Raw genomic sequence first — 15,000 nt, 5'->3', positions numbered from 1 at the left:
TGAAACAATAAATCCAGCTGCAGGTATCATATGGTTGTTCAGCAGGCCTCTATCTTCAAATCAAATCAAATCAAATGTTATTTGTCACATGCGCCGAATACAACAGGTGTAGTAGACCTTACAGTGAAATGCTGAATACAACAGGTGTAGACCTGACAGTGAAATGCTGAATACAACAGGTGTAGACCTGACAGTGAAATGCTTACTTACAAGCCCTGAAACAACAATGCAGTTAAGATGTTTTAAGAAAAATAAGTGTTGTGTAAAAAATAGAAAATAAAAGTAACAAATAATTAAACAGCAGTAAAATAACAATAGTGAGGCTATATGGGGGTACCGGTACAGAGTCAATGTGGAGGCTATATACAGGGTGTTACGGTACAGAGTCAATGTGGAGGCTATATACAGAGTGTTTCGGTACAGTCAGTGTGGAGGCTATATACAGGGGGTACCAGTACAGAGTCAATGTGGAGTCTATATACAGGGGGTACCGGTACAGAGTCAATGTGGAGGCTATATGGGGGTACCGGTACAGAGTCAATGTGGAGGCTATATACAGGGGTTACCGGTACAGAGTCAATGTGGAGACTATATACAGGGTGTTACGGTACAGAGTCAATGTGGAGGCTATATACAGGGGGGTACCGGTACAGAGTCAATGTGGAGGCTATATACAGGGTGTTACGGTACAGAGTCAATGTGGAGGCTATATACAGGGTGTTACGGTACAGAGTCAGTGTGGAGGCTATATACAGGGTGTTATGGTACAGAGTCAATGTGGAGGCTATATACAGGGTGTTATGGTACAGAGTCAATGTGGAGGCTATATACAAGGGGTACCGGTACAGAGTCAATGTGGAGGCTATATACAGGGGGTACCAGTACACAGTCAATGTGAAGGCTATATACAGGGGTTACCGGTACAGAGTCAGTGTGGAGGCTATATACAGGGTGTTACGGTACAGAGTCAGTGTGGAGGCTATATACAGGGTGTTACGGTACAGAGTCAATGTGGAGGCTATATACAGGGGGTACCGGTACAGAGTCAATGTGGAGGCTATATACAGGGGGTACCAGTACAGAGTCAGTGTGGTGGCTATATACAGGGGGTACCGGTACAGAGTCAATTTGGAGGCTATATACAGGGTGTTACGGTGCAGAGTCAATGTGGAGGCTATATACAGGGTGTACTGGTACAGAGTCAATGTGGAGGCTATATACAGGGGGTACTGGTACAGAGTCAATGTGGAGGCTATATACAGGGGTTACTGGTACAGAGTCAATGTGGAGGCTATATACAGAGTGTTTCGGTACAGTCAGTGTGGAGGCTATATACAGGGGGTACCAGTACAGAGTCAATGTGGAGTCTATATACAGGGGGTACCGGTACAGAGTCAATGTGGAGGCTATATGGGGGTACCGGTACAGAGTCAATGTGGAGGCTATATACAGGGGTTACCGGTACAGAGTCAATGTGGAGACTATATACAGGGTGTTACGGTACAGAGTCAATGTGGAGGCTATATACAGGGGGGTACCGGTACAGAGTCAATGTGGAGGCTATATACAGGGTGTTACGGTACAGAGTCAATGTGGAGGCTATATACAGGGTGTTACGGTACAGAGTCAGTGTGGAGGCTATATACAGGGTGTTATGGTACAGAGTCAATGTGGAGGCTATATACAGGGTGTTATGGTACAGAGTCAATGTGGAGGCTATATACAAGGGGTACCGGTACAGAGTCAATGTGGAGGCTATATACAGGGGGTACCAGTACACAGTCAATGTGAAGGCTATATACAGGAGTTACCGGTACAGAGTCAGTGTGGAGGCTATATACAGGGTGTTACGGTACAGAGTCAGTGTGGAGGCTATATACAGGGTGTTACGGTACAGAGTCAATGTGGAGGCTATATACAGGGGGTACCGGTACAGAGTCAATGTGGAGGCTATATACAGGGGGTACCAGTACAGAGTCAGTGTGGTGGCTATATACAGGGGGTACCGGTACAGAGTCAATGTGGAGGCTATATACAGGGTGTTACGGTGCAGAGTCAATGTGGAGGCTATATACAGGGTGTACTGGTACAGAGTCAATGTGGAGGCTATATACAGGGGGTACTGGTACAGAGTCAATGTGGAGGCTATATACAGGGGTTACTGGTACAGAGTCAGTGTGGAGGCTATATGGGGGTACCAGTACAGAGTCAGTGTGGAGGCTATATGGGGGTACCAGTACAGAGTCAGTGTGGAGGCTATATGGGGGTACCAGTACAGAGTCAGTGTGGAGGCTATATGGGGGTTCCGGTAAAGAGTTAATGTCCGGGGACACCGGTTAGTTGAGGTAATATGTACATGTAGGTAGAGTTAAAGTGACTATGCGTAGTTACTAAACAGAGAGTAGCAGCAGAGTAAAAGAGCGGTCTGGGTAGCCCTTTGATTAGCTGTTCAGGAGTCTTATGGCTGGGGGTTGGAAGATGATAAGAAGCCTCTTGGACCTAGACTTTGCGCTCCGGTACCACTTGCCATGTGGTAGCAGAAAGGACAGTCTATGACTATGGTGGCTGGAGTCTTTGACAATTTTTAGGGCCTTCCTCTGACACCGCCTGGTATAGAGGTCCTGGATGGCAGGATGCTTGACCCCAGTGATGTACCCTCTGTAGTGTCTTGTGGTCTGAGGCCGAGCAGTTGCCATACCAGCCAAATCACCTCCTTTGTCTTGATCACATTGAAGGAGATGTTGTTGTCCTGGCATCACACGGCCAGGTCTCTGACCTCCTTATAGGCTGTCTCATTGTTGTCAGTGATCAGGCCTACCACTGTTGTGTCATCGGCAACCTTGATGATGGTGTTGGAGTCGTGCCTGGCCATGCAGTCATGAGTGAACAGGGAGTACAGGAGGGGACTGAGCATGCACCCCTGAGGAGCCCCCGTATTAAGGATCAGTGTGGCAGATGTGTTGTTACCTACCCTTACCAACTGGGGGCGGCCCGTCAGGAAGCTGTTAAGGAAGCTGTTAAGGAACCATTTTGGACCTAGACTTGGTGCTCCGGTACCACTTGCCGTGCGGTTGCAAAGAGAACAGTCTATGACTTATAAGTCGCTCTGGATAAGAGCGTCTGCTAAATGACTTAAATGTAAATGTAAATAACTGGAGTCTTTGACAATTTTTAGGGCCTTCCTCTGACACCTCCTAGTATATAAGTCATGGATGTCAGGAAGCTTGGCCCAAGTGATGTACTGGGGCATACGCACTACCCTCTGTAGTGCCTTATGGTCAGATGCCGAGCAGTTGCCATATCAGGCGGTGATGCAACAGGTCAGGATGCTCTCGATGGTGCAGCTGTAGAATTTTTTGAGGATCTGGGCACCCATGCCAAATCTTTTCAGTCTCCTGAGGGGGAAACGGCGTTGTTGTGCCCTCTCCATGACTTTCTTGGTGTGCTTGGACCATGTTAGTTTGTTGGTGATGTGGACACCAAGGACCTTGAAGCTCTCAACCTGCTCCACTACAGCCCCGTTGATGTGAATGGGGGCGTGTTCGGCCATCCTTTTCCTGTAGTCCACAATCACCTCCTATGTCTTGCTCACGTTGAGGGAGAGGCTGTTGTCCTATCACCACACTGCCAGGTCTCTGCCTCATCCCTATAGGCTGTCTCATCGCTGTCGGGGATCAGGCCTACCACCATTGTGTCACCAGCAAACATAATGATGGTGTTGGAGTCGTGCTTGGCCACGCAGTCGTGGGTGAAAAGGGAGTAAAGGAGGGGACGTGTTGAGGATCAACATGGCAGATGTGTTGTTGCCTACCCTTACCAGCTGGGGGCGGCTCGTCAGGAAGTCCAGGATCCAGTTGCAGAGGGAGGTGTTTAGTCCCAGGGTCCGTAGCTTAGTGATGAGTTTTGTGGGCACTATGGTGTTGAACGCTGAGCTGCAGTCAATGAACAGAATTCACACTTTTGTCCAATTGGGAAAGGGCAGTGTGGAGTGCGATTGAGTTTGCGTCATCTGTGGATCTGTTGGGGCGGTATGCAAATTGGAGTGGGTCTAGGGTTTCAGGGATAATGGTGTTGATGTGAGACATGACCAGCCTTTCAAAGAACTTCATGACTACCGACGTGAGTGCTACGGGGCTGTAGTCATTTAGGCAGGTTACCTTCACTTTCCTGGGAACAGGGACTATGGTGATCTGTTTGAAACATGGTGGTATTACAGACTCGGTCAGGGAAAGGTTGAAAATGTCAGTAAAGATACTTGCAAGTTGGCCATGCATGCTCTGAGTACACGTCCTGGTTATCCTTCTGGCCCTGCGGTGAATGTTGACCTGTTTAAAGGTCTTGCTCACATCGGCAATGGAGAATGTGATCACACAGTCATCTGGAACAGCTGGTGCTCTCATGCATGCTTCAGTGTTGCTTGCCTTCAAGCGAGCATAAAAGGCATTTAGCTTGTCTGGTAGGCTTGTGTCACTGGGCAGCTTGCAGCTGGGTTTCCCTTATGTAGTCCATAATAGTTTTCAAGCCCTGCCACATCCGACGAGCGTCAGAGACGGTGTTGTAGGATTCAATCTTTGCCCTGTATTGTCGCTTTTCCTGTTTGATGGTTCATCTGAGGGCATAGCAGGATTTCTCATACGCGTGTTTAATTAGTGTTCAGCGGATGTTGCCTGTAATCCATGGCTTCTGGTTGGGATATGTACGTATGATCACTGTGGGGACGACGTCGTCAAGGCACTTATTGATGAAGCAGGTGACTGAGGTGGTATACTCCTCAATGCCATTGGATGAATCCCGGAACATATTCCAGTCTGTGCTAGCTAAACAGTCCTGTAGCGTAGCATCCGTGTCATCTGACCACTTCCGTATTGAGAGAGTCACTGGTACTTCCTGCTTTAGTTTTTGCTTGTAAGCAGAAATCAGGAGGATAGAATTATGGTCAAATCTTCCAAATGGAGCGCAAGGGGGAGCTATGTACACGTCTCTGTGTGTGGAGTAAAGGTGGTCTAGAGTTTTTCTCTGGTTGCACATGTGACATGCTGGTAGAAATGAGGTATAACAGATTTAAGTTTACCTGTATTAAAGTCCCCGGCCACTAGGAGCGCCGCTTCTGGATGAGCATTTCCTGGTTTGCTTATACAGCTGGTTGAGTGCGATCTTAGTGTCAGAGTCAGTTTGTGGTGGTAAATAGATGGTTAAGAAAAAAATAGGTTGGTAGTGTGGTCTGCAGCTTATAATGAGGTACTCTACCTCAGGTGAGCAATACCTTGAGACTACGTTAATATTAAACATTGACACACACTCCCACTTCTCGTCTTACCAGACACAGCTGTTCTGTCCTGCTGATTCATGGAAAACCCAGCCAACTGTTTATTATGTGTTTTGTCTTTAATGGAGCTCATCCAGTTTATTCTCCAGTGATTATACGTTGGCCAATAGAACGGATGGTAGAGGCGGGTTACACACTCGCCGACGAATTCTCACCAGGCACCCTGATCTGTGTCCCCTACATTTCCTTATTTTCTTCATGCGAATGATGGGGATTTCGGCCTTGTCTGGGATCAACATTATATTCTTCACGTCAGACTCATTAAAGAAAATATCTTTATCCAGTTTGAGGTGAGTAATCGCTGTTCTGATATCCAGAAGCTCTTTTCGGTCAAAAGAGGTCATGTTTCGTGGGACGCATGACTCGACTTTCGCCTCTCCCAAAGCCTGTTGGGGGGTTGCAGCGACTGAGACACGTTACAAACAATGTGAAAAAACACACAAAATAGCACAGTTGGTTAGGAGCCTGTAAAACGGCAGCCATCCCCTCGGCTCCAATCTAAATATCATCTTGGTGTTGAATAATAACTTACATGTTCTAGAAAACAGGGTCCATCTAGGTAGTAACTTACATGTTCTAGAAAGCAGAGTCCTAACTAGGTAGTAATTTACATGTTCTAGAAAGCAGAGTCCTATCTAGGTAGTAACTTACATGTTCTAGAAAGCAGAGTCCTATCTAGGTAGTAACTTACCTGATCTGGAAAGCAGGGTCCTATCTAGGTAGTAACTTACCTGTTCTAGAAAACAGGGTCCTAACTAGGTAGTAACTTACATGTTCTAGAAAGCAGAGTCCTATCTAGGTAGTAACTTACATGTTCTGGAAAGCAGAGTCCTATCTAGGTAGTAACTTACATGTTCTAGAAAACAGGGTCCTATCTAGGTAGTAACTTACATGTTCTAGAAAGCAGAGTCCTATCTATGTTCTAGAAAGCAGAGTCCTATCTAGGTAGTAACTTACATGTTCTAGAAAGCAGGGTCCTATCTCAGACAGGTGTGGTTCCTCGTTGTTGTATTGTTTCTCCAGGTCTCTAACGAAGCCCATCTGGAAACGGTAGATGTCCTCGATGTTCCCAAAGATCACCCTCAGCTGGTCATCGTTAAACATGTCTACCCTCTTCCTACATTGACGCAGGTAGCCCTGGAAGAAGGATAATTATACATACAGTATGATGGGGATGAGCAAAGGATTGTGTGTGTGTGCGTGTGTGTCTGTGCTCATGCTTGTGTGTGTGTGTCTGAGTGTGTGTGTGTGTGTGTGTGTGTGTGTGCTGGTGTGTGGGTGCCCACATTTCAACATATTTTCCTGTACTCTCCCATATATCCCTGGAGAGAATCATGAAAGCAGATTGAGTCTAGTTTTAAACACTACTGCTATAATCAATTCACCACAGTTAGACTATTGCTATAATCAATTCACCACAGTTAAGACTACTGTTCCAAGAGAGCTCACGTACCCCTGCATGTGTGTGTGTGTTTGTCGGTTTGTGTGTGTGTGTGTATGTGTGTGGTGTATGTGTGTGTGTGTGTGTGTGTGCATGCATGCGTTTTCCCAAGGTGTGAGTAGGTGTGTGTGTACGTATGCGTGTGCACGTATGTACTGTAAGTGTGTGTACCTCACAGATGTCCTTGAGGTGTTTGATGTAGTGTCTCTCTGTGCTCATAATCTCATTGATGACGTTGGCTCTCATCTGGTCACGGTTCTGAAGCGGCGAGCCCAGGCACAAGCAGTCATTGGTCGGATCCAGGTGACCGTTAGCCACTTCACTGGTCCCCTCCACAGGCTCCACCCCCCCATCCTCCTGGTTCACCCACAGCTGAGGAGACCAACACACACACTCCTGAATGGGAGATAAAATGATGACTATATACTACTACTATCAGAGGGCTTTAACACAGAAAACATCACATCCCTTAATTCATCTCTTCCTCTTCCAGACATCTTTTAATCACTTGTTCCAGTTTCAGGTTGTAGTTGCCAGCTCTGGGGCTCAGAGGAGAGTAGACAGAGGGACAGAGACAGAGGGACAGAGAGACAGAGGGACAGAGAGAGAGAGAGAGAGAGAGAGAGAGAGAGAGAGAGAGAGAGAGAGAGAGAGGGACAGAGAGACAGGGACAGAGACAGAGGGGATCTTTGTTCCAGCATTGAGCTGTAGACACACTCACACATACATACAAAACACACCGCTCAGCTTGAGGTAGGTTAGAGGTAGGTTAGGGTTAGGTTAGAGTTAGGTTAGAGTTATGTCAGAGGTAGGTTAGAGGTAGGTTAGTGGTAGGTTAGGGTTAGGTTAGAGTTAGGTTAGAGGTTAGAGGTAGGTTAGAGTTAGGTTAGAGGTAGGTTAGGGTTAGGTTATAGTTAGGTTAGAGGTAGGTTATGGTTAGGTTAGAGTTAGGTTAGAGGTAGGTTAGGGTTAGGTTAGAGTTAGGTTAGAGTTAGGTTAGAGGTTAGAGGTAGGTTAGAGTTAGGTTAGAGGTTAGAGGTAGGTTAGAGGTTAGAGGTATGTTAGAGGTAGGTTAGAGGTAGGTTTGAGGTAGGTTAGAGGTTAGAGGTAGGTTAGAGTTAGGTTAGAGGTAGGTTAGAGGTAGGTTAGAGAGGATCAGATGCCTGGTACAGTAGCCAAGCCAACACCTGATGATGAAACACTGTGTGCCTACTGATCATCTAAGAGGCGACGGTTGTAATGCCAAACACACGACGCCATGCAGCTTCACAACAACAAGCAGAGAGACGGGTGGAGACAACTGGTGCTACTGTGCTAATGTGCTACTGTGCTAATGTGCTACTGTGCTAATGTGCTACTGTGCTAATGTGCTACTGTGCTAATGTGCTACTGTGCTAATGTGCTACTTTGCTAATGTGCTACTGTGCTACTGTGCTAATGTGCTACTGTGCCAATGTGCTACTGTGCTACTGTGCTACCGTGCTACTGTGCTACTGTGCTACTGTGCTAATGTGCTACTGTGCTAATGTGCTACTGTGGAAGAGGGTGCTCCCAAATTGTACTATATTCCCTTTATAGTGTACTACTTTCAACCATTATATAGGTAAAAAGGGTGCCATTTGGGACGCATCATGGAGGAGAAGACTGCGGTACGAAGACTCAGTTATAAACAAACTATAAAAAGAGTAAAAATTGTAATATATAAAAAAGGAGTAATACAGAAAGGAGAAGGCTGTAACTTCTCTATAAAATATCCTGTTGAGATGATTCCCAATCTTGTGTCTCAGGTTCTGGAAACGTTAGATGTGCGTTGGTTGATTGGTTGGGTAATGTTTGGGAGACGTTGCGTTGGCAGACTGAGGCGGTGGGTGTTGGGTGGAGTATGGCTGAGTGGTTGATTGGTTGGGTAATGTTGGCAGACAGAGGCGGTGGGTGTTGGGTGGAGTATGGCTGAGTGGTTGATTGGTTGGGTAATGTTGGCAGACAGAGGCGGTGGGTGGTGGGTGGAGTATGGCTGGATGGTTGATTGGTTGGGTAATGTTGGCAGACAGAGGCGGTGGGTGGTGGGTGGAGTATGGCTGGGTGGTTGATTGGTTGGGTAATGTTGGCAGACAGAGGCGGTGGGTGGTGGGTGGAGTATGGCTGGATGGTTGATTGGTTGGGTAATGTTGGCAGACAGAGGCGGTGGGTGGTGGGTGGAGTATGGCTGGATGGTTGATTGGTTGGGTTATGTTTGGGAGACGTTGAGTTGGTAGACTGAGGTGGTGGGTGGAGTATGGCTGGATGGTTGATTGGTTGGGTAATATTGGCAGACAGAGGCGGTGGGTGGTGGGTGGAGTATGGCTGGGTGGTTGATTGGTTGGGTAATGTTGGCAGACAGAGGCGGTGGGTGGTGGGTGGAGTATGGCTGGGTGGTTGATTGGTTGGGTAATGTTGGCAGACAGAGGCAGTGGGTGGTGGGTGGAGTATGGCTGGGTGGTTGATTGGTTGGGTAATGTTTGGGAGACGTTGAGTTGGCAGACTGAGGTGGTGGGTGGAGTATGGCTGGATGGTTGATTGTTTGGTTAATGGTGGCAGACAGAGGCGGTGGGTGTTGGGTGGAGTATGGCTGGATGGTTGATTGGTTGGGTAATGTTGGCAGACAGAGGCGTTGGGTGGTGGGTGGAGTATGGCTGGATGGTTGATTGGTTGGGTAATGTTTGGGAGACGTTGAGTTGGCAGACTGAGGTGGTGGGTGGGTGGGATGGGATTGGTTGGGTATGGCTGAGTGGTTGATTGGTTGGGTAATGTTTGGGAGACGTTGAGTTGGCAGACTGAGGCGGTGGGTGGTGGGTGGAGTATGGCTGAGTGGTTGATTGGTTGGGTAATGTTGGCAGACAGAGGCGGTGGGTGGTGGGTGGAGTATGGCTGGATGGTTGATTGGTTGGGTAATGTTTGGGAGACGTTGAGTTGGCAGACTGAGGCGGTGGGTGGTGGGTGGAGTATGGCTGGATGGTTGATTGGTTGGGTAATGTTTGGGAGACGTTGAGTTGGCAGACTGAGGCGGTGGGTGGTGGGTGGAGTATGGCTGGATGGTTGATTGGTTGGGTAATGTTTGGGAGACGTTGAGTTGGCAGACTGAGGCGGTGGGTGGTGGGTGGAGTATGGCTGGATGGTTGATTGATGACGTGGTAAACGCACCTTAGACGTAGTGTTTTGGAACCGAGGAGTTGCTATGGGGTTGATATAGAAAAGCTGTTTTGTTTGGGGTTGAGGAGGGTGGGGTTCGACCTTAGAGAGAGAGAATGACAGAAACACACCGGTTCACTCAATGCCTGGCTCGACTCAATGGATGGAGAGCTGGGGGTGGTGGGGAGAAATTGGTTCAGCCCCTGGACATGGAGTTGTCAGGGTTGGGATGGCCATTGGGGAGTCTGGAGAAACTTGACTTGGTAATGTATGGAGCCTTTACTCAGTTAAGTAGACTTTATCAGGTAATGTATGAAGCTAACAGGAAGTGAACTGTGCTGGCTTGGATTTCACATTGTTCAGCATGGTTTCAGCTACTAAAGGAGATGTGTTACCAGGCCAGTATCGCTCGGCTCGTTTTGGATCGGCTCGGCTTTGCACTACAGATGTAGGATCTTTATTTGATCACCCTGTTACAGGAGAACTTAAAACTTAAAAGAAAAAAAACTTAAAACTTAAAACATTGTCATTTATATTTTGACTTGATTTCCCCCAAAAATGTATCAACCCCTACAAAAATGTCCATTAACTATAATCCACATAAAAATCCACATTTCCTGTTCTACAGGATTATTTTTGTGCTGTTAGCAAACTGGATCAAATGAAGATCCTACATGTGTAAACTGTGAATCGGGGTAGTCAGAAGACCGGGGTGACGTGTGGTATCACTAACTCACCCGTACGAAGCTGGCGGGGAACCACCCCTCCTCCTCGTCGATCTGACCCCACCACCAGTCCTTATTGGACGCGTCCAGCACCTTGATGACATCACCGGCCTTAAACGCCAACTCTCGGTCGGCCATGGTCACATGGTCCCATACTGCCTCAGCGCTGACGATAGATCCTCCACTTATCAACTGGAGACAAGGAACAAGGGAAGAGAGGGAGGGAGAGAGAGAGAGAGAGTGGGGGGAGAGAGAGAGAGCAAGAGAGATAGGGGGGAGTGGGGATAGAGAAATGGAGAGCAGAGGAAAGAGAGAGGAAGAGAGTTTGGGTGGAGAGAGGAAAGGGGGAGGACAGAGTGAGTGAGAGAGAGAGAGAGAGAGAGAGTTTGGGTGGAGAGAGAGAAAAGGGGGAGGACAGAGTGAGTGATAGAGAGAGAGTAAGATAGAGAGAGAAAATGGGGGAGGACAAAGTGAGGGAGAGAGAGAGAGAGAGAGAGTAAGATAGAGAGAGAAAATGGGGGAGGACAGAGTGAGTGAGAGAGAGAGAGTAAGATAGAGAGAGAAAATGAGGGAGAACAGAGTGATTGAGAGAGTGAGTAAGATAGAGAGAGAAAATGGGGGAGAACAGAGAGAGGGAGAGAGAGAGAGAGAGTAAGATAGAGAGAGAAAATGGGGAGGACAGAGAGAGGAGAGAGAGAGAGAGAGTAAGATAGAGAGAGAAAATGGGGGAGAACAGAGAGAGGGAGAGAGAGAGAGAGAGTAAGAAGATAGAGAGAAAATGGGGGAGGACAGAGTGAGGAGGGAGAGAGTAAGTAAGATATGGAGAGAGAAAATGGGGGAGAACAGAGGGATGGGGGAACAGAGAGAGAGAGAGAGTAAGATAGAGAGAGAAGGGGAGGACAGAGAGAGAGAGAGTAAGATAGAGAGAGAAAATGGGGGAGGACAGAGAGAGGGAGAGAGAGAGAGAGAGTAAGATAGAGAGAGAAAATGGGGGAGGACAGAGAGAGGGAGAGGGAGAGAGAGAGTAAGATAGAGAGAGAAAATGGGGGAGAACAGAGAGAGGAGAGAGAGAGAGAGAGAGTAAGATAGAGAGAAAATGGGGGAGGACAGAGTGAGTGGGAGAGAGATTGTTCTCAATTCCACTGACACAAACACACACACAATATCATCAAGCTATGTTTTATTGAACTGCAATGAGACTAAATTGAATTAACCTCTGTAATCCAGGCCAGTAGGTCATTATCAGAAGCTTACAGCCAAGTGAAATACCATGAGCAACAATGTCATGTCAGCCACCGTAGGGAGGCACTGCTGACCAGAAAATACCATGAGCAACGATGTCATGTCAGCCACTGTAGGGAGGCACTGCTGACCAGAAAATACCATGAGCAACGATGTCATGTCAGTCACCTTAGGGAGGCACTGCTCACCAGAAAAGAGAACACGCTGAGGCATGAATCTCTAAAAATCACTATCGTAAGAAAGTCTGTTAGAAATTCAGTCAGTTTAGTCCTAATTCCGTGCACCCCCCCCCCCCCAAATCGTATTTGAGTGAGTCCCTTGTGCTTCAGACCCACACAGAGTAATGCATGTTAATAACAGCACTCAGAGCTAGACATTAGCATCTCATCTTCGATAACACAACAACAACCAAGACACAGTAGAGTGGGCAGGTAACCCCACCAGCGTCAGCACAGGCTCTGTGACTGACTGATTATACAATGACAGAAACATTACAGCAGCATTGATGTAATATAAATATCAAGGATTGCTCAGATTTTCTGTCATACTCTTTCTCTGTTACCGTGTGTGTGCTAACTATTTGTGTGTGTTGTTGTTTATAAAACACATGTTCTGCCCAGTATCTGTATGCTCTGATAAATAAGATACATAACGACTAATGAAAATACACACCCGGCAATTTAATTCCACAAAATTATGCAAATGAACCTATAGACCGATAAGCATGACTCGTCAAATGTACTGTATTTCCATTGACTGGTATTTACATCAATGAATTGACAAAAAAATAGATATTTTACAATGGGATTTTTTTTCTTCTCCCGGATAATTTTATTTACATTTACATTTACATTTAAGTCATTTAGCAGACGCTCTTATATTTATTAGCTTCTATTTTTTGGTGGGGCCAAAAGCCAGCTATTTGCGGCTAACAGAAAGCCTTGTTTAGTGTGAGTGCGTGTGATGTGTGTTATCAGGGAGGGAGGTCATCAGTATTCTGTGAGGAGGCTCAGGGGTTAAAGGTCCTTCTTATTAGAGGAGCAGAGAAGTCAGAGATGACATCATTAGTCTGCTCCGTGTAGGAGCCACCACCCTCACACACACCTCCACCACCCACCATTATCCATCACTCTGAGTAATGTCTCCATGTCACCTTGAGACAGACACAGACTTCAAAATACACACACACACACACACACACACACACACACACACACACACACACACACACACACACACACACACACACACACACACACACACACACACACACACACACACAGACACATATACACACACACACACACACACACACACACACACACACACACACACACACACACACACACACACACACACACACACACACACACACACACACACACACACACACACACACACACACACACACACACACACACACACACACACACACACACACACACACACACACACACACACACACACACACACACACACGGAGTTCAACAGCAGTTTGCCTCTTAAACTCCGCCTCCAGCCATGCTTCCTAGTGGCCTGCTGGAATATCTCAGGGAGAAGAGTCAATCAGACGAGAGGTGATAGCAGAGAGATCATAGAGAGAGTCTGGCCATTCATTCAGCTTTCAACCATAAAGCATTAGAATGGTTCACTAGAACCAGCCTATGGCTTGTATGGAGAATTCGGTACAACGGAAAATCAATGGCCCTCAGTCAGGAGTGTATTGGCTTTTCTGATCATGCCGTTCTGTTTTTGAGTTCCCTATTTTACATACTGTATGTTTCCATTGCAGTTTCAATCAAAAGCATTATAACTCTAGGGTAGGCATGTTAGTGTGCCTCAATATCGACCAATCACAGTCAGTCTGCAAGGTGACAGGGAGATTAGGTTCTCCTTGTCACGCCTTGGTCTTAGTATTTTGTGTTTTAGTTTATTAGTTAGTCAGACCAGGGTGTGACATGGGTTTATTATGTATTGTAGTTTCGTATTGGGGTTTGTAGTATTTGGGATTGTAGCTGATTAGGGGTGTGTGTGTTTAATAGGTTTGGCTGCCTGAGGCGGTTCTCAATCAGAGTCAGGTGATTCTCGTTGTCTCTGATTGGGAACCGTATTTAGGTAGCCTGGGTTTCGCTTTACATTTCGTGGGTGATTGTTCCTGTATCTGTGTTAGTTTCACCAGTCAGGCTGTAATAGGTTTCACGTTCCGTTTGTTGTTTTGTATTTATTAGTTATTCGTGTATAGTTAGTTTCTTTGTTTCACTAATAAACATGAGTAACCTACACGCTGCATTTCGGTCCGACTCTCTTTCAACAAAAGAAGAACGTCGTTACACTCCTAACCTCTAACCTCTAGTAATTGATGTGTAGGCTAATCTTCAAGACATCAGCAGAGAGAATGAAGATTCCTGAGCAGACCCTTAACCCCTAACCCTTAACCCCTAACCCTTAACGCCTAACCCTTAACCCTAACCCTTAACGCCTAACCCTTAACGCCTAACCCTTAACGCCTAACCCTTAACCCCTAACCCTTAACCCCTAACCCTTAACGCCTAACCCTTAACCCCTAACGCCTAACCCTTAACCCCTAACCCTTAACCCCTAACCCTTAACGCCTAACCCTTAACCCCTAACCCTTAACCCCTAACCCTTAACGCCTAACCCTTAACCCCTAACCCTTAACCCCTAACCCTTAACCCCTAACCCTTAACGCCTAACCCTTAACCCCTAACCCTTAACGCCTAACCCTTAACCCCTAACCCTTAACGCCTAACCCTTAACCCCTAACCCTTAACGCCTAACCCTTAACGCCTAACCCTTAACGCCTAACCCTTAACGCCTAACCCTTAACGCCTAACCCTTAACGCCTAACAGATGAATTTTAACCCCTAACCCTTAACCCCTAACCCTTAACGCCTAACCCTTAACCCCTAACCCTTAACCCCTAACCCTTAACGCCTAACCCTTAACCCCTAACCCATTTTAACCCCTAACCCTTAACCCCTAACCCTTAACGCCATTAACCCTTAACGCCTGATTGTATTTAACCCTTTTAACCCTAACCCTTAACGCCTAACCCTTAACGCCTAACCCTTAACCCC

General features: G+C 46.8%; 1 protein-coding gene across 1 annotated transcript in view; it reads right to left on the bottom strand.

Moving 5' to 3' along the window:
- The window catches only part of LOC135545528 (moesin-like), a 146,381-nt gene that overhangs the window by 81,579 nt on the left and 49,802 nt on the right, over positions 1–15,000 (bottom strand). The window contains exons 5-7 of the mRNA XM_064973184.1: positions 10,673–10,852; positions 6,939–7,139; positions 6,284–6,463 (exon numbers count right to left, since the gene is read on the bottom strand). Coding sequence (XP_064829256.1) covers positions 6,284–6,463; positions 6,939–7,139; positions 10,673–10,852 — 561 coding nt within the window. The remainder of the gene's footprint in view (positions 1–6,283; positions 6,464–6,938; positions 7,140–10,672; positions 10,853–15,000) is intronic.

This window comes from Oncorhynchus masou, chromosome 9 (assembly GCF_036934945.1).
Source record: "Oncorhynchus masou masou isolate Uvic2021 chromosome 9, UVic_Omas_1.1, whole genome shotgun sequence".
Classification (NCBI taxonomy): Eukaryota; Metazoa; Chordata; class Actinopteri; order Salmoniformes; family Salmonidae; genus Oncorhynchus; species Oncorhynchus masou.
Note: the sequence above shows the minus strand (reverse complement) of the source record. Positions and strands in the feature narration are given on the sequence as shown.